This window comes from Puma concolor, chromosome B1, assembly GCF_028749965.1.
Source record: "Puma concolor isolate L17-30 chromosome B1, mPumCon1.1.hap2, whole genome shotgun sequence".
NCBI lineage: Eukaryota > Metazoa > Chordata > Mammalia > Carnivora > Felidae > Puma > Puma concolor.
The window spans coordinates 63,627,607-63,647,769 of NC_141670.1; the positions used below are offsets into that span (position 1 = coordinate 63,627,607).

The 20,163-nt window shown below is 39.1% G+C and overlaps 1 protein-coding gene across 6 annotated transcripts in view; it reads right to left on the reverse strand.

Annotated features, from left to right (window-relative positions):
- The window catches only part of KLHL2 (kelch like family member 2), a 117,594-nt gene that overhangs the window by 66,678 nt on the left and 30,753 nt on the right, over window positions 1–20,163 (reverse strand). For all 6 annotated transcript variants that reach the window (XM_086703928.1, XM_086703925.1, XM_086703927.1 and 3 more), the window contains exon 4: window positions 1,336–1,457. In XM_086703928.1, the coding sequence (XP_086560054.1) occupies window positions 1,336–1,457 (122 nt within the window). The remainder of the gene's footprint in view (window positions 1–1,335; window positions 1,458–20,163) is intronic.

Sequence of the window (20,163 nt, forward strand, 5' to 3'; positions counted from 1 at the left end):
TTACAAAAGCGTTAAAAGACTGAGCTCAGACTTTCCTATTCGAGTAAGTAGAATTTACAGACCACTTCTTAAGAAATAGTCCTAATTTGGGGCGCCTGGGTGGCTCAGTTGGTTAGGCCTCCAACTTTGGCTCAGGTCATGATTTCACGGTTTGTGAGTTCAAGCCCCACATCGGGCTCTGTGCTGACAGCTCGGAGCCTGGAGCCTGCTTCGGATTCTGTGTCTCCCTCTCTCTGTTCCTCCCCCGCTTGCACTGACTGACTGTCTCTCTCTCTCTCTCTCTCTCTCTCTCTCTCTCTCTCTCTCTCTCTCAAAAATAAATAAAGATTAAAAAAAAAAAGAAAAGAAATAGTCCTCTTTTTGTTGTCTTCAAGACACACTTTACCTGTTGGAAGGAGTGTAAATAAATATAAACTTTCAGATGGCAGTTTGGCATGCCTATCAAAAATTAAAACATGCAGGTACCTTTTGATCCACCAATTACATTTGAGAAGTCTATTATATGACATTTTGGATGTAAATATAAAAATGTTCATTCAACGCAGTATTTTTATAAAGGTAGGAAAATCATATATGCTGATTAACATATGGGATGCCATTCAAAAGAACGGGCTATTAGACCCACATGTATTGATGTGTAAAGAACTTCAAGAAACTTTGTACAGTGAGAAAAGCAAGTTTCAGAAAAACTGCGCATGTGTGTGAATGCATGTATATATAAAACTGCACAAAAAATGGTCTGAAAGAATTCACACCAAGCAGGTAACAGAAGCTACCCTCTGGGAAGGAGAGTGGATCAATGTGTGTGGGCTGGAGTGGGCGAAAAAGGAAGGGCAGTTTAAAATTGGGACCTTCACTTTCTGTGCTTTATGCACCTGTATTATTCACTTACATCATAGATTACAAAACATTTATTCTTTACAGAAAGCGAGAAAATGCAATGTCAAATTTTAGCTAAGCTCTAGAATCACTTATATGCTGCAACAGGAAAAGAAGTAAAGACCGCTGATAGTCAAAAACATCCCTATAGATTTGAACCTCAAGGGAACAAAGAAATGTAGGCAGCATCAGTCAGTAGTTACAAACAAGTATGACAGCATTTTCACAAACAAGCATCACTCAGAGAACAAAAAGATTACAACTTTAAGATTATAAAGGACACTGAAATCAGAAACATTACTCAAAAGATATAATCATTCCAAATGTCTCCTGGAAATTCAGTTTTAACAATGAATTCTATTACTTTGGTACAAAAAGTATACTCTGGGTATGCTCTTTTGACTTAAAAATCTGGCATATACAAAGAGCTAAATGGTATGGGGTGTTTATTCTTACCTGTACATTTTCTTCTGTAACCTGAATTTCTGCAGTGTAAACATAATCAATTAGCATCCTCAGGGTCCAGCCATCTACCTCTTTTATTCGAACTCTCTTTGCTCGGCTCTCACTCATCTCACCTAAAACACAAAAGAGTGAGAGTAACGCTACAGCAAGACACTCTGTGAAAATACCAATGCCAAGACAGATTCATCCATTTTCTTGCCACTCATTGTATTTGGAGGCAACACAATCCGCCGCTTCTTGCAGACCTGCAACATTTCATCACCTCCCCTGAAAGCTTACCTGAGCAAACCATAATATGTACTTTCATTACCCACTTACACCTGAAAATCACATCACCACACTGAATGTGCCACGTGTCCAACTATAATACCTGTGACATTGTAAGTTCAGTATCTGATGCTTTCCATGGTTTTTCTGGTCCGTGTTTTTTTTTTTTTTTTTTTTTGTAAGAGAGAGAGAGAGAGAGGAGAGAGGAACAGAGGGGCAGAAGGAGAGAAAGAGAGAATCCCAAGCAGGCTCTGCTGACACAGGGCTCAATCCCATGACCCCAGGATCATGACCTGAACCAAAATCAAGAGGCAGAAGTTCAACAGACTGAGGCACCCAGGTGCCTCTGATCCATGCTTCTGAGCATCTTGTTTTCTTTTTCGATTTCCACTCATGACTAGAAGAGTCACAATGTTACCCCTTTTGGCTAACAGCAACCAGTACTTGCTAAAAAGGACTCACTGGCCTAGCAGCATTCATTCAACAAGCACAGCAGTGCTGGTCATGGGCATGAGTGGCCTGGACACAGAGGCTCTGCCCTGGGGGATGACACAACCTTCATGCAGGAAACAAGTAGAACACACATTACAGAAGATGCTGAGGGAAGACAAGACAAAAGAGGGATCATAAAAAGGTTAGTCAATGGCAAGGGCTTGTTATAGGGATCTTCTAGCCCAAGTTCTCATCTGGTTTGTCATCTATAGTAACTTTGCCCACAAATGGTAAGTCATTTCCATACCAACATTTATTACTAAAGCCAGACATTCTTCTACGTCACTGCCTGCTAGAAAAATGCTATACAACCTCTCTCTTTTACTCACTGAACTAATTAAGCATTCAAGGATCATAAATAAGATCCTCTCTTGTGGAAAGAAACAGGAAAGCAGAAAAGAGAAGGGAATGTAGGGAGAGAAAGCAGCAGGTTTGAGCACACATGTGTGGACAAGAGAAAATGACCCAAGACATAGGGAAACACAAACTTTCGAATGGAGGGGAAAGAAAACTTCAATCAAAAATGACAAGGGCAGAAAAAAAAAATGACAGAGGCAGTTTAAAAATTATGATGAGTGCTATAAGACACCTTAAAGAAAAGGTTTGGTTCTAGAATTCACAAGGCTTCAAAGATCAAAGAAGCATGAAAACGATGCTGCCACCCCTCACCTTCACCTTAATCCAGCATCTCCTGTTAGAAAAACAACATAATGAAGCCTCAGGATTTCTTGAAAGTTCATTTCTTTTTTAGACACAGTACACTGTCAGCGACCATAAGCTATCAGAAAAGCCTATGGGAATCAATAATTACACCAAATTCCTTCGTAAACACAAACGCTGGGAGGAAAGAAATGATAATGATGTACATTTAACTGCGTGCCTCCCTGGAGATTATTTCTGACAAGATCTCAGAAAGAAGCTGTTTTCCTAAGAGCTAAAATATCTCAAAACTATCCTGCCACTTCCCAGGGGAGGAAACATCTATCTGTATTACAAGGGAAGGGAGCTGGTTAATGAGAAAGAGGTATATATGCCTATACAGCAGAAGACAGGGATTGGGTTACGAGTCTGCTGCCTAAGCACGTTTTTCCCTCTAAAAAAACGGAGGGAAAAAGAAGGGCTGAGAAATACAGAAATATAATTCTTCATCTGCATATAAGGCACGTTCCTCTATCCTACTCTCTCTGGATCTTGCAGACAGATGGGATTTGTATTATCTGGAAGTTCTTTGGTGCCAAAAGTAAAGACACTTGGGTAATTCTCACTTGGACTTTAGACAAAAGCCACACCTAATTCATCTATAAGGCTCAAGCGATGCAAAAAACCCCACAGGGCCTGGGGCCACACGAATATAAAACCATGCACTTAGTTCTCAAGGATTGAATTCACCTCTTAGGACTTAGCATGACTTAGCTTAGACACAAACACGTCTGACTTTAATTTATATATATATGACTGCCAAGCAATTTTTAATATCATCATTTCTAAAGTATTACTAGAAGACATACTTTGCTAATTCATACATTCCAAGGATCATTTTTAATATGAATTCTTTCCCCAGAAAACTGCATCTGCTTCCAACAAATTCAATCTCTATCATACACTGCTTTAGAAATGTTTTAATCTTTGTTTCATGTTAACCTGTGAAAGAGTATCAAAACAAATAGCTTGTCACAGATTGCATTAATAGCTTAAGAATTCCAGTAAATACTGAGAATTAATACTAAAGACATACTAAAGACAGGTGTAAAAGCTTTAGATTTAGAGTAAAAGTAGATTTAGATCTAATTCTAGTTTTTATATACCACCTGAGTTACTGCTCTTTGCTGTTTATAGAGAAAACCTTTAAGTAGTATGGTTTGTGACATTTACTTTTGACAAGGCATTAAAAAAACATATCCAATGTAGTCAGGTGTCCAACTCTTGATTTTAGCTCAGGTCATGGTCTTGTGGTTTGTGGGATTGAACCCTGTGTAGGACTTCATGCTGACAGTGCAGAGTCTACTTGGGATTCTCTCTCCCTCTCTCACTGCCCCTCCCTCCCTCCCTCCCTCCCTCCCTCCCTCCCTCCCTCCCTCTCTCAAAATAAATGAATAAACATTTAAAAATTAAAGAAATAGGGGTGCCTGGGTGGCTCAGTTGGTTAAACATCCGACTTTGACTCAGGTCATGATCTCACAGCTCATGGGTTCAAGCCCTGTGTCGGGCTCTGGGCTGACAGCTCAGAGCCTGGATCCTGCTTTGGATTCTGTGTTTCCAGCTCTCTCTGTCCCTCCCCACTCATGCTCTGTCTCTCTCTCATAAATAAATAAACATTAAAAAAGTTTTTTAATAAAATAGAATAATTAAAAAATATCCAATGATACTGTACAGAGTTTACCTGGTATCGTTTTTAACTTCACAGAGTCTCTCTCCAAATTAGAGTGTTATGCTTCTGTATTTCGATCATGTAGACCTCTGAAGCTCTATGTGGATATCCACACAGACATCATCACTAAAATTCTGAGAGTCACTTTTGACTCTCCCCTCTTCCTTACCCACCCATGCCATCATTCACTAAAACCTGCAGAATTAAGCTCAGGGAGATCTCAAATCAAATACACCCCCCCTCGGGGCGCCTGGGTGGCTCAGTCGGTTGGGCGGCCGACTTCGGCTCAGGTCACGATCTCGCGGTCCGTGAGTTCGAGCCCCGCGTCGGCCTCTGGGCTGATGGCTCGGAGCCTGGAGCCTGTTTCCGATTCTGTGTCTCCCTCTCTCTCTGACCCTCCCCCGTTCATGCTCTGTCTCTGTCTCAAAAATAAATAAAACGTTAAAAAAAAAAAAAATTAAAAAAAAAAAAATACACCCCCCCTCATCCCTTCCACCACTATGTCACCAGGGTCCCTGCTAACACCACCACAGCAACTTCCTAATTGTTTCCCACCCCCCAGGAGGACTCCACAGATCTAACCATGGCACTCAAAAGCCATGAGCTGCTCTTAGTCCAGGTGTGTGAGCCCCTTCCACATCCCATCCCTGCTTAGCTATCCAGCTTCCTCTCTCCCTCTCCCACTTCTAGCCTTAAAATGTATCAGGAAGGAACTTCCCATAGTTCATATACAGCGAACAATATCCTACTTTAATGCCTTTGTTGAGTTTTCTCTTTCTCTCCCCATGCTTCCATTTACCAGGCTAATCTCCATTCTTCAAGATTCAGCTGGACCCTCTGCAAATAGGCTTACCTGTTAATGAGCCAAGGCTGGGTTAGACTCCCAACCTGGGTACACTTGGGTACCTACTGCAAATGCACTCTGTTATACTATACCTAGCTCTCCCCACCTAGATCTTGAACTCCCTGAGAGTGAGATGTCTTTCTCATCTTGTCTCTGTATCCCACAATGACTGACCTATTGTAGATACCCAATAAATTCTGGTTGGATAAATGAATGACTAAAAAAATAAAAACTAAAGTGTAACAATTTAAAATGTAGGATCTTTACTCAACATAATTAACATGTGAATTAATCTCAAGCATGGGTATTCTAGCTATGAAGGATTTCAGTCAATATTCATTGAATATCCACTATACATCCCAGGCCAAGCTATGCCCTTCACTAGTGAACACTGCACCATCTCTACTTTTTTTCTTTTAATTTTTTAATTGTTTATTTATTTTTGAAAGACAGAGAGATGGAGCTTGAGTGGGGGAGGGGCAGAGAGAGAGACAGAGAGAGAGACACAGAATCTGAAGCAGGCTCCAGGTTTTGAGCTGTCAGCACAGAGCCCAACGCAGGCTTGAACCCATGGACTGCTGAGATCATGACATGAGCTGTAGTGGGATGCTTAATCTGCTGAGCCACCCACATGCCCCTCATCTCTACTTTCTTTGAGAAAAAAATGAAGTCCTCCAAATTGTAAAAGTTTATGGACATATCTCTGAATAGGAACATTTCCATCTCAAGGACCTTTAATTAAGACTCCAGAAATCCAGCACAAACTGGTAACTTTATTTATCCATTCTAAAGTTCTAAAAAGTGAATAGGTTGAGACGGCAAACCCTAAGATCTGTTTCAATACAAAAATCCTATGATTCTAACTTCAGTTACTGTTCAGCATATAAAAATATTTGGAAAAAAAAACATAAAAACAAAGAATCTTTACTGTGCTGAAACCTTAAGAAGTGAATGACAAATTTATAGCTACATTTAATAAATAAATTTTATTCCATTACTTTCAAGTTCACATGTATTCTAATCATTATTCTAATCATGTATTTGCCATTAGTCCTGGGTTACAAAGAAGCTACTGACACATAGGTATTTTCATTCTGGCAACCTGTCCTGGATGCCCCTGCCAGTCATTCCCTATGATGGTCATGGTGCATAACTCCCCAATTCTACCAATAATAAGAGGCAAATATGGTAACTGCATTCCCCTGCCAGTTTTGGTCTAGTTTGAGTAACTTCTGGGAAAGTTCTACTAGACCCTAAAGGGGAGAAAAAAAGAAAAAGCAATCCCTCTCCTTCCTTGAGATGTTGGGTTCACTCTGATAGGCATCTTGCATTCATGAAGGGTAGCAACCTTGGTATAAAATTTTTACTGAGGCTAGCAGACAGAGAGACAGAAGAAAGCAGACCCTTCATGAAATCTTTCAGCTGCAGATCTGATCATGCCTGGTGTCCAGCCTACTTTCCAGTTATGAGAGAAGAGATATCCTTACTATTTAAACCAGTTTAAGTACAGTTTCTGTTATGTGCAGACTAAAGCATCCTAACTTAGGCTCTTAATACACAAGACCCTATTTAATTCTCTTCACAACAGTCAATAATATCAGAAATTATCTTTTCTTTGCATTTACTCTGTCTAGCCTTTCTTCCTCTTCCAATGACAATCGTGAGAACAGGGAGCTGTCTTATTCATTTCTAACGTCCCCAAACCTAGGATAATGCCTAGCACATAGAAGATGCTGAACAAATATTCCTTGATGAACGAAAGCATGAATCTTAGACAAATATAACCATACATACAACTTTTTAAAACTCTCACTTCTTGGGGAGAGAAAAGCCATGGAGGGTAGGGAGCTGTTTTTGCAGAGAGAGGACAGACAAAGGGGGAGAGGGAGGACAGAAAAAGGGGAAGAGTGCAGGAAAAACGCTTCCCCTATAGTAGCTGGAGAGAAAGAGTGAAAAATGCTCATGGGGAAATGAACAAGAAATCTGTTCTCCAAAACTATTGATGGGAAGAAAGGCGAGGGTTTCAATACCACCAGGATTCTATAAACCGTGAAATGCAGAGTCTCAAGTTTCAGAGCTCAGTGCCTGGCAGTGCTCTGGTGAGGAAGCAGGACTAATCCCCAGGAGCAGGCAACAGGATGTGAAGGGTCCATGTGCCACATAGGAAGCAGTGGTTCCCCTGTTTGGAGAGCATTTGGTAGAGATCATACAGCCTCCCCACAGGCAAAGGTCCCAGCAGACCCTGGAGAGCAGCCATGTTTGCTGACAAACATATTGGGACAAAGACACCAGAGTGTGGTGAAACCAAGTGCCGGCTGTGTGTTGTGATTTGCCAAAATCTCTGAACCTCTGCCACTGCACGATCACACAAACCTTTTCAGAGGCAAGCCAGCACTTGGCCATTGCTCACCGAGACCCTCCCTCAGGGAGTCAGGACAGGACTAAGCCACAGGGGTCTCTGAAGTGTGAGGTTTTGAAACACAACCCAATCTGAGATAAAACTCTGGAGGGAGGTGCCGCCTGGCAGGCTGACAGTTTGGACATGGACAGAAGCTTGACACAAAGGAAGGGTGCTTGATTGCGGGTAGGCAAGAGCGCAAAGTTCCTGTGACAGAGACTAGGGAGCTGGGTGAGGCCATTTCCACCTCTCCCGCACACCCATAAACTCACTACACTGATCCACCCCAGTAAGCTAAGCAGTGCCACCTTGTGGGGAACGGGGCCATTACACCAAGCCCCACCCAATTGTGCCCTCCAAGCACACCCCTAGAAGACCAGGACAAGTCCCTCCACCTGCATAGTGTACAGACTATAGAGGACTTCATAGTTTCAGTTCTAGGGAAAACTGGATATAACTTCATTTGGGTTTCATTCTGTTTCCTGGTTCATTTATTTGTTCATTTTTTTTTTTCTTCTGTTTTTGTTTCACTTGGTTTTGTTGGTTTTCTGTTTCTTTTCTTTTCCTTCTCCTGGATACAGAAAGAGAAAAATCTATTCTTCTTTTCTTTTTCTTTTTTTTCCATTTTTATAAAATCTTTTTTACTTTATTATTTTAAATTTTTTATTCTACCTAATTTTCTGTATTTCATTTTACTCTATTTTATTACATAATTCTTTTAATTTCCTAATTTTTCTCACCTTTTTTTCCCTTTTCTTTCTTTTCTTTCCCTTTTTGTCTATTCTATCAAGCTTCTTTCAGCAAGCAGACCAAACTAGGATCTAGCTTCCTCTATTTGATTTTTTGTTTTGTTTCTAATTTTTTAATTTTAATTTTTTATTTTATTAATTTTTTTCTTCCTCCAAAATGACAAAATGAAAGAATTCATCCCAAAGAAAGAACAGAAAGAAATGACAGCTAGGGGCTTAATCAACACAGATATAAGCAAGATGTCTGAACTAGAGTTTAGAACCACAATAATAAGAATACTAGTTGGGGTGGAAAAAAGTATAGATTCCCTTTCTGTGGAGATGAAAGAAGTAAAATCTAGTCAGGACACAATTAAAAACGCTATAACCGATGTGCAATCTCAAATGCATATGGATGCCATGGTGGCAAGGATGGACGAAGCAGAGCAGCAAATCAGCAACACAGAAGACAAGATTACGGAGAATGAAGCAGAAAAAAAGAGGGAAACAAAAGCAGAAGAGCACAAGACTTAGAGAACTTAGTGACTTTTAAAAAGGATTAATATTTGAAAGGTAGGAGTCCCAGAAGATGGAAGAGAGAGAAAAAAAGGTACAGAAGGTTTATGTGAGCAATTTATAGCAGAAAACTTTACTAATCTAGGGAAGGACACAGACATCAAAATCCAGGAAGCACAGAGAACTCCCATTAGATTTAACAAAAACCAACCATCACCAAGACATATCATAGTCAAATATACAAAATACACAGACAAAAAAAGACTTATGAAATACCAGCAAGGGAAAAAAGTCCTTAACCTACAAGGGAAGACACATCAGGTTCACAGCAGACCTATCCACAGAAACTTGGCAGGCCAGAAAAGACTGGCAAGATATATTCAACGTGCTGAATTGAAAAAGTATGCAGCCAAGAATTTATCTGGCAAGGCTGTCATTCAAAATAGAAGGAGAGATAAAGTTTCCCAGACAAACAAAAACTAAGGGAGTTCTGACCACTAAACCAGCCCTGCAAGAAATTTTAAGGTGGACTCTCTAAGGGGAGAAAAGACAAAACAAAGACTAGAAAGGTCCAGAGATCATCACCAGAAACACCAACTCTACAGGCAACACAATGGCACTAAATTCATATCTTTCACTACTCACTCTAAATGTCGATGGACTAAATGCTCCAATCAAAAGACACTGGGTTTCAGAATGGATAAGAAAACAAGACTCATCTATATGCTGCTAAAAAAGAGACTCATTTTAGATCTAAATACACTTGCAGATTGAAAGTTAAGGGGATGGAGAATAATCTATCATGCTAATAGTCACCAAAAGAAAGGTGCAGTAGTCATCCTTGTATCAGATAATCTGGACTTTAAAATAAAAACTATAACAGATGAAGAAGGACACTATATCATAATTAAGGGGTCTATCCACCAAGAAGACCTAACAATTGTGAATATTTATTCCTCCAATGTGAAAGCACCCAAATATATAAATCAATCACAAAAATAAAGAAACTCATTGATAATAATACCATAATAGTAGGGGACTTCAACACCCCACTTACAGCAACGGACAAATCATCTAAGCAGAAAATCAACAAGGAAACAACGGCTTTGAATGACACACTGGACCAGATAGACTTAACAGATACATTCAGAACATTTCATCCTAAAGCAGGAGAATGCACATTCTTCTTGAGTGTACATGGAACATTCTCTAGAACAGATAGCATATTGGGACACAAATCAGCCATCAAAAAGTACAAAAAGATTGAGATCATACTGTGCATATTTTCAGACCACAATGCTATGAAACTCGAAATCAATCACAAGAAAAAATTTGGAAAGACCATGAATACTTGGAGATAAAATAACATCCTACTAAAGAATGGGAACTCTTTCAGAGGAGCCAGGATAGCGGAACAGCATGGAAGTTTTTTGTGTGTCTCGCATCCATGAAATACAGCCAGACCAACACTAAATCCTCCTACACACCTAGAAAACTGATTGGAAGATTAACACAACAGTCTGCACAACCTGAACCACAGAATTCAGCAGGTACACAGCGCGGAGAGGTGGACTTGGGGAGTGAGAAGGCACGGGAAGGGAGGTGCTTTTGCAAGTGAAGAGAGGATGGAGACTGGGGGTGTGGGGGAGAATACGGGAAAAGCACCCCTCCCCAAAAGCAGCTGGAGAGAAAGTGGAAAACTGGAAACATCTGCAGGGACTAAACTAAAAAGGGAGTAAGGAGAAAGGAGAGGGTTTAAATTCCATTAAGACTGTAAACAAGGGGAACACAAGGCCTGCAACTCCTCAGCTCAATACCTGGTGGTACTCTGGTGAGAAGGGCAAATCCCCAGGAACAGAGTGGGGTCCGGGAGGTTCTTGGGCCACACGGGGAAAAGTGGTTCCACTGCTGGAAGGACATTTGGTAGAGACTATTGAAGCCACCTGGTCCCAGCAGACTCCAGAAAACAGCCACATTCGCTGGTGCTGGAACAAGGTCGTTAAGGGTGAAGCCGGTGCTAGATATATGTTGTGATTTTCCATAACCCCTGAAAAGCTACTGCTACACTATCTCTTGAACTTTTTCTGGGGCGGGCTGGAACCTGGCCACAGTCTCTGGGCACCGGCAGCAGCACGGTCCAGCAAGCATTCCAGGGTGCAGCCAACATTCGGCCATTGCTTGGTGAGACCCTCCCACAGAGGGGGAAAACGGGTCAAAGCCACAGTCCTTCAGAAGTAAGGGACCGGGGAAAACAGCCGCATCTGAGACAAAACTCGGGACAGAGGTACTGCCTGGGGCCTGGTCACCGACAGTGAAGAAGCAGGGAGTGGATTAAAGCTGAAGACAGAGGACAGGTGCACGATTGCTGATCAGAGAGAACAGAGTTCCCATACTAGAGACCGGGTAGCTGGGTGACGCCATTTTCACCACTCCCGCACATACGCATAGACACTTACGAGCACTAAAACCATCCACCCCAGTAGGCTAGCAGCACCATCGAGTGGAGAACAGAGTCTTTACACTGAGCCCCGCCCAACTGGGCCAACCTCGCTCTTCAAGAACACAAGTCTCACTGCCTACTTAGTTTATGGACTATAAAGCGCTACATAGACTGACTTCTAGGGGAAAATGAAGTAATTTCAGTCCTATTTCAATCTGTTAGCAGGTCCATCTATTCAATTTTCTTTCTTTTTTTTCTCCTTTACACTATGCTTTTTCTTGAATACAGAAAGAGAAAAAATTCATTTTTATTTTCAATTTTTTATTAAAAATATTTTTAATTTTTTTTACTATATTTTTCTTTTGTGTCAATTTTTTCAAATTCTATCTTACTTCCATCATTCTATTTTTGTCTACTTCAGTGTATTCACCTCAAATTTTCAAACGATTTCCTTTTCTTTTTTCTTTTTTCTCTTTTTCATTTCTATTCTTTTTCTCGAATTCAGAAAAACTTCATTTTTACTTTCAATTGCAACTAAAAATATTTTCCTTTAATTTTTTACTGTATTTTTTGCTTTTATATAAATTTTTTCAAATTCTATTTTACTTCCATCATTTTATTTTAGACTCCCACTACTTTGAAAAGTGTATTCACTTTTTAAAACGATTTCCTTTTTTCTTCTTTTTCATTTCTTTTCTTTTTCTTAAACAGAAAGAAAAAATTCATTTTTATTTTGAATTATTAAAAATATTTTTAATTTTTTTCTACTATATTCTTTACTTTTGCGTAAATCTTTTTAAATTCTATTTTACTCCCATCATCTCATTTTAATCTACTTGAGTGTATTCATTTTTTCAAATTCTCAATTTCTTTTTTTTCTTCCCCCTTTTTTTTCTCTAATCTGTCAAACCACTTTCAACACCCAGACCAAATCACACCTATGATCTAGCATCATTTACTCGATTTTTTTGTGTATGTTTTTAATTTTTTAATTTTAATTTTTTACTTTTAATTTTTCTACCTAATTAATTCCTTTCCTCCCTTCAAAATCACAAAATGAAGCAATTCACCCCAAAGGAAAGAGCATGAAGAAACAACAGCCAGGGATTTAACCAACACAGATACAAGCAAGATGTCTGAACCAGAATTTAGAATCACGATAATAAGAATACTAGCTGCAGTCGAAAACAGATTAGAATCCCTTTCTGCAGAGATAAAAGAAGTAAAAAATAGAATGAAATTAAAAATGCTATAACTGAACTGCAATCATGGATGGATGCAGCCGCGGCAAGGATGGATGAGGCAGAACAGAGAATCAGTGATATAGAGGACAAACTTATAGAGAATAATGAGGCAGAAAAAAAGAGGGAGATGAAGGCAAAAGAGCACGATTTAAGAATTAGAGAAATCAGTGACTCATTAAAAAGGAACAACATCAGAATCATAGGGGTCCCAGAAGAGGAAGAGAGAGAAATAGGGGTAGAAGGGTTATGTGAGCAAATCATAGCAGAAAACTTTCCTAATCTGGGAAAAGACACAGACATCAAAATCCGGGAAGCACAGAGGACGACCCCCATTAGATTCAACAAAACCCGACCATCAACAAGGCATATCATAGTCAAATTCACAAAATAGTCAGGCAAGGAGAGAATCATGAAGGCAGCAAGGGAAAAAAAGTCCCTAACCTACAAGGGAAGACAGATCAGGTTTGCAGCAGACCTATCCACAGAAACTTGGCGTGGCAGGATATATTCAATGTGCTGAATCAGAAAAATATGCAGCCAAGAATTCTTTACCCAGCAAGGCTATCATTCAAAATAGAAGGAAAGATAAAAAGTTTCCCAAACAAAAATTAAAGGAGTTTGTGACCACTAAACCAGCCCTGCAAGAAATTTTAAGGGGGACTCTCTGAGGGGAGAAAAGATGAATACATATACATATATATAGCAACAAAGATTATAAAGGACCAGAAACACCACCAGAAAATCCAACTCCACAAGCATCATAATGGCAATGAATTCATATCTTTCAGTACTCACTCTAAACGTCAATGGACTCAATGTTCCAATCAAAAGACATAGGGTAACAGAATGGATAAGAAAACAAGATCCATCTATATGCTGTTTACAAGAGACCCACTTTAGACCTAAAGACACCTTCAGATTGAAAATAAGGGGATGGAGAACCATCTATCATGCTAATGGTCAACCAAAGAAAGTCAGAGTAGCCATACTTATATCACAAAATCTAGACTTTAAAATAAAGACTGTATCAAGAGATGCAGAAGGGCATTACATCATAATCAAGGGGGTCTATCCACCAAGAAGACCTAACAATTGTAAACATTTATGCACCAAATATGGAAGCACCCAAATATATACATCAATGAATCACAAACAAAGAAACTCATCAATACTAATACCATAATAGTAGGAGACTTCAATACCCCACTCACAACAATGGACAGATCATCTAATCAAAAAATCAACAAAGAAACAATGGCCTTGAATGACACACTGGACCAGACGAACTTAACAAATATATTGAGAACATTTCATCCTAAAGCAGCAGAATATACATTCTTCTCCAGTGCACATGGAACGTTCTCCAGAATAGACCATATACTGGGCACAAATCAGCCCTAAGTAAGTACAAAAAGATCAAGAGCATACAGTGCATATTTTCAGACCACAACGCTATCAAACTCGAAATCAACCACAAGAAAAATTTGAAAGGTAACAAATACTTGGAGACTGAAGAACGTCCTACTAAAGAATTAATGGGCTAACCAAGCAGTTTAAGAGGAAATTTAAAAGTATATGGAAGTCAATGAAAATGATAACACCATAACCCAAAACCTTTGGGACGCAGCAAAGGCAGTCATAAGAGGAAAGTATATAGCAATCTAGGCCTTCCTAAAGAAGGAAGACAGATCTTAGATACGTATCCTAACCTTAAGCCTTAAGGAGCTGGAAAAAGAATAGCAAATAAAACCCCAAACCAGCAGAAAACAGAAAATAATAAAGATTAGAGCAGAAATTAATGCTATCGAAACCAAAACCCCCCCCCAAAAAAAAAACCCCAAAAAAAAAACAGAACAGATCAATGAAACCAGATGCTGGTTCTTTCAAAGGATTAACAAAATTGATAAACCACTAGCCAGTTTGATCAAAAAGAAAAAGGAAAGGACCCAAATAAATAAAGTCAAGAATGAAACAGGAGAGATCACAACCAACACAGCAGAAATAAAAACAATAAAAAGAGAATATTATGAGCAATTATATGCCAATAAAATGGGCAATCTGGAAGAAATGGACAAATTCCTAAAAGATATACACCACCAAAACTGAAACAGGAAGAAATAAAAAATTTGAACAGACCTATAACCAGTAAGGAAATCAAAGTAGTAATCAAAAATCTGCAACAAAACAAGAGTCTGGGGCCAGATGGCTTTCCAGGGAAATTCTACCTAACATTTAAGGAAGAGCAAACACCTATTCTCTTGAAGCTGTTCCAAAAAATAGAAATGGAAGGAAAACTTCCAAACTCATTCTATGAATAGCCAGCATTACGTTCATTCCAAAACCAGACAGAGACCCCACTAAGAAGGAGAACTATATAGACCAATTTCCCTGATGAACATGGATGCAAAAATCCTCAACAAGATATTAGCCAACTGGATCCAACAATACATTAAAAAATGTATTCATCACGACCAAGTGGGATTTATACGTGATGCAGGGTTGGTTCAATATCCACAAAACAATTAACGTGATTCATCACACCAATAAAAGAAAGGACAAGAGCCATATGATCCTCTCAACAGATGCAGAGAAAGCATGTGACAAAATACAGCATCCTTTCTTGATAAAAACCCTCAAGAAAGTAGGGATAGAAGGAGGATACCTCGAGATCATAAAAGCCATATAAGAACGACCCAACGCTAATATCATCCTCAATGGGGAAAAAGTGAGAGCTTTCCCCCTAATGTCAGGAACAAGACAGGGATGTCCACTCTTGCCACTGTTATTCAACATAGGATTGGAAGTCTTAGCCTCTGCAATCAGACAACACAAAGAAATAAAAGGCATCCAAATTGGGCAGAAGGAGGTCAAACTTTCACTCTTTGCAGATGACATGATACTGTATATGGAATACCCAAAAGATTCCACAAAAAAAACTGTTAGAATTGATTCATGAATTCAGCAAAGTTGCAGGATATAAAATCAATGCACAGAAACCAGGTGCATTCCAATACACCAACAATGAAGCGACAGAAAGAGAAATCAAGGAATCGATCCCATTTATAGTTGCACCAAAAACCATAAAATACCTAGGAATAAATCTAACTAAAGAGGTGAAAAATCTATATGCTGAAAATTATAGAAAGCTTATGAAAGAAAAGACACCAAAAAATGGAAAAAGATTCCCTGCTCCTGGATAGGAAGAACAAATACTGTTAACATGTCAATACTACCCAAAGCAATCTACATATTCAATGAAATCCCTATCAAAATAACACCAGCATTCTTCACAGAGCTACAACAAATAATCCTAAAATTTGTATGGAACTAGAAAAGACCCTGAATAGCCAAAGCGATCTTGAAAAAGAAAACCAAAGCTGGAGGCATCACAATCCCAGACTTCAAGCTATACTACAAAGCTATAATCATCAAGACAGTATGGTACTGGCACAAGAACAGACATTCAGATCAATGAAACAGAATAGAGAACCCAGAAATGGACCCAAAAATGTATGGCCAACTAATCTTTGACAAAGCAGGAAAGACTATCCAATGGAATAAAGACAGTCTCTTCAGCAAGTGGTGTTGGGAAAACTGGACAGCAACATGCAGAAGAATGAACCTGGACCACTTTCTTACACCATACACAAAAATAAACTCAAAATGGATGAAAGACCTCATCTTTGATCTTGGCCACAGCAACTTCTTACTCAACACGTCTCCGGAGGCAAGGGAAACAAAAGCAAAAATGAACTACTGGGACCTCGTCAAAATAAAAAGCTTCTGCACAGCGAAGGAAACAATCAACAAAACTAAAAGGTAACTGACAGAATGGGAGAAGATATTTGCAAATGACATATCAGATAAAGGGTTAGTATCCAACATCTATGAAGACCTTATCAAACTCAACACCCAAAAAACAAATAATTCAGTGAAGAAATGTGCAAAAGACATGAATAGACACTTCTCCAAGGAAGACACAGATGGCCAATGGACACATGAAAAAATGCTCAACATTTCACCATCAGGGAAATACAAAGCAGAACCACAATGAGATACCACCTTACACCTGTCAGAATGGCTAACATTAACAACTCAGGCAACAACAGATGTTGGCGAGGATGCGGACAAAGAGGATCTCTTTTGCATTGTTGGTGGGAATGCAAGCTGATGCAGCCATTCTGGAAAACAGGTTCCTAAAAAAACTAAAAATGGAGCTACCCTACAACCCAGCATTGCACTACTAGGCATTTATCCAAGGGATACAGGTGTGCTGCTTTGAAGGGACACATGCAGCCCCCATGTTTATAGCAGCACTATCAACAATACGCAAAGTATGGAAAGAGCCCAAATGTCCATCGATGGATGAATGGATAAAGAAAATGTGATATATATATTAAATGGAGTATTACTCGGCAATCGAAAAGAATGAAATCTTGCCATTTGCAACTACATGGATGGAACTGGAAGGTATTATGCTAAGTGAAATTAGTCAGAGAAAGACAAAAATCATATGACTTAACTCATATGAGGACTTTAAGAGACAAAACAGGGGCGCCTGGGTGGCGCAGTCGGTTAAGCGTCCGACTTCAGCCAGGTCACGATCTCACGGTCCGTGAGTTCGAGCCCCGCGTCAGGCTCTGGGCTGATGGCTCGGAGCCTGGAGCCTGTTTCCGATTCTGTGTCTCCCTCTCTCTCTCTGCCCCTCCCCCGTTCATGCTCTGTCTCTGTCTGTCCCATAAATAAATAAAAACGTTGAAAAAAAAAATTAAAAAAAAAAAAAAAGAGACAAAACAGATGAACATAAGGGAAGGGAAACAAAAATAATATAAAAACAGGGAGGGGGACAAAACAGAAGAGACTCATAAATATGAAGAACAAACTGAGGGTTACACAAGTGATTGTGAGAGGGGGGATGGGCTAAATGGATAAGGGGCATTAAGGAGTCTACTCCCGAAATCATTGTTGCACTATATGCTAACTAATTTGCATGTAATTTTAAGAAATAAAAAATCAAATTAAAAAAAAGAAAAAGTACATGGAAGCCAATGAAAACAAAAACATGAAAACCCCAAACCTCTGGGACACAGCAAAGGAGGTCAGAAGAGGGAGGTATATAGCAATCAGGTCTTCTTAAAGAAGGAAGAAAGGTCTCAAATACACAACCTAACCTTACACCTAAAGGAGCTGGAAAAAGAGCAGCAAAATAAAGCCCAAAATCAGCAGAAAACGGGAAATAATGAAGATTAAAGCAGAAATCAGTAATGTATATTAAAAAAAAAAAAAAAAACAGTTGAACAGATCAATGAAACCAAGAGCTGGTTCTCTGAAAGAATTAACAAAAGTCATAAACCCCTAGCCAGTTTCATCAAAAAGAAAAGGGAAAGGACCCAAATAAATAAGATCAAGAATTAAAGAGGGGTGATCACAACCAACACCACAGAAATACAAACAATAATAATAAAATATGAGCAACTATATGCCAACACATTTGGCAACTGGGAACAAACAGAAAAATTCCTAGAAACATATAAACTACCAAAACTGAGATAGGAGGTAGAAAATTTGAACAGACCCACATTCAGTAAAGAAATTGAATCAGTAATCAAAATCTCCCAACAAACAAGAGTCCAGGGCCAGATGCTTTCCAGGGGAATTCTACCAAACATTTAAAGAAGACTTAGCACCTATTCTTTTGAAGCTGTTCCAAAAAATAGAATGGAAGCAAAAACTTCCAAATTCAGTCTATGCAGCCAGCATTACCTTGATTCCAAAACCTGACAAAGACTCCACTAAAAAGGAGAACTACAGACCAATTTCCCTGATGAACATGGATGCAAAAATTCCCAACTAGAACTAGCCAACAATACATTAAAAGAATTATTCACCAGGATCAAGTGGGATTTATTCCTAGGATTCAGGTCTGGTTCGTATCTGCAAATCAGTGTCATATATCACGTTAATAACAGAAAGGATAAGAACCACATGATCCTCTCAATAGATGCAGAGAAAGCATTTGACAAAATACAGCATCCTTTCTTGATAACCCTTAAGTAGGAATAAAAGGATTATGCCCCAAGATCATAGAGGCCACTACAAAAGACCCACAGGTAATATCATCCTCAATGAGGAAAAACTGAGAGCTTTCCCCCTAAGGTCAGGAACACAACAAGGATGTCCATTCTCACCACTGTTATTCAACATAGTGTTGCAAGTCATAGCCTCAGCAATGAGACAACACAAAGAAATAAAAAGCATCCTAATGGGCAAAGAGGAAATCAAACTTTCACTCTTGGAGGACGACTTGATACTCTATGTGTAAAACCCAGGAGTCCACCAAAAAACTGCTAGAATTGATCCATGAATTCAGCAAAGTTGCAGAATATAAAATCAATGCAAAGAAATCAGCTGCATTTCCATACACCAATAATGAAGCAGCAGAAAAAGAAATCAAGGAATCAATCCCATTTATTGCACCAAAAACCATAAAATACCTAGGAATAAACCTAACCAAAGAAGTGAAAAATCCATACACTGAAAATTATAGAAAGCTTATGAAAGAAATTGAAGACACAAAAAATTAGAAAAACATTCCATGCTCATAGATTTGAAGAACAAATACTGTTAAAATGTCAATACCACCCAAAGCAAACTACATATTCAATACAATCCCTATCAAAATAACACCAGCATTCTTCACAGAGCTACAACACATAATCCTAAAATTTGTATGGAACCAGAAAAGATCCCAAATAGCCAAAGCAATCCTGAAAAAGAAAACCAAAGCTGGAGGCATTATAATTCCATACTTCAAACTGTATTACAAAGCTGTAATCATCAAGACAGTATGGTACTGGCACAAAAACAGACACTTAGATCAGTGGAGCAGAATACAGAACCCAGAAATGGACCCACAAATGTATGGCCAACTTTGGCAAAGCAGGAAAGAATATCCAATGGAATAAAGACAGTCTCTTCAGCAAATGGGTGTTGGAAACACTGAACAGCAACATGCAGAAGAATGAACCTGGACTATTTTCTTACTCCATACACAAAAATAAACTCAAAATGGATGAAAGATCTAAACATGAGGCAGGAAACCATCAAAATCCTAGAGGAGAAAACAGGCAACAACCTCCTTCACAGTGGCCACAGCAACTTCTTACTTGACATGTCTCCAGAGGCAAGGGAAACAAAAGCAAAAATGAACTATTTGGACCTCTCTGCACAGTAAAGGAAACAATCAGCAAAACTAAAAGGCACCCAACAAAATGAGAGAAGATATTTGCAAATGACATATCAGATAAAGGATTAGTATACAAAGTCTATAAAGAAATTGTCAAACTCAACACCCAAAAACCATGTAATCCAGTGAAGAAATGGGCAAAAGACATAGACACTTTTCCAAAGAATACATCCAGATGTCTAACAGACACATGAAAAGATGCTCAACATCATTCATCATCAGGGAAATACAAATCAAAACCACAATGAGATACCACCTCACACCTGTCAGAATGGC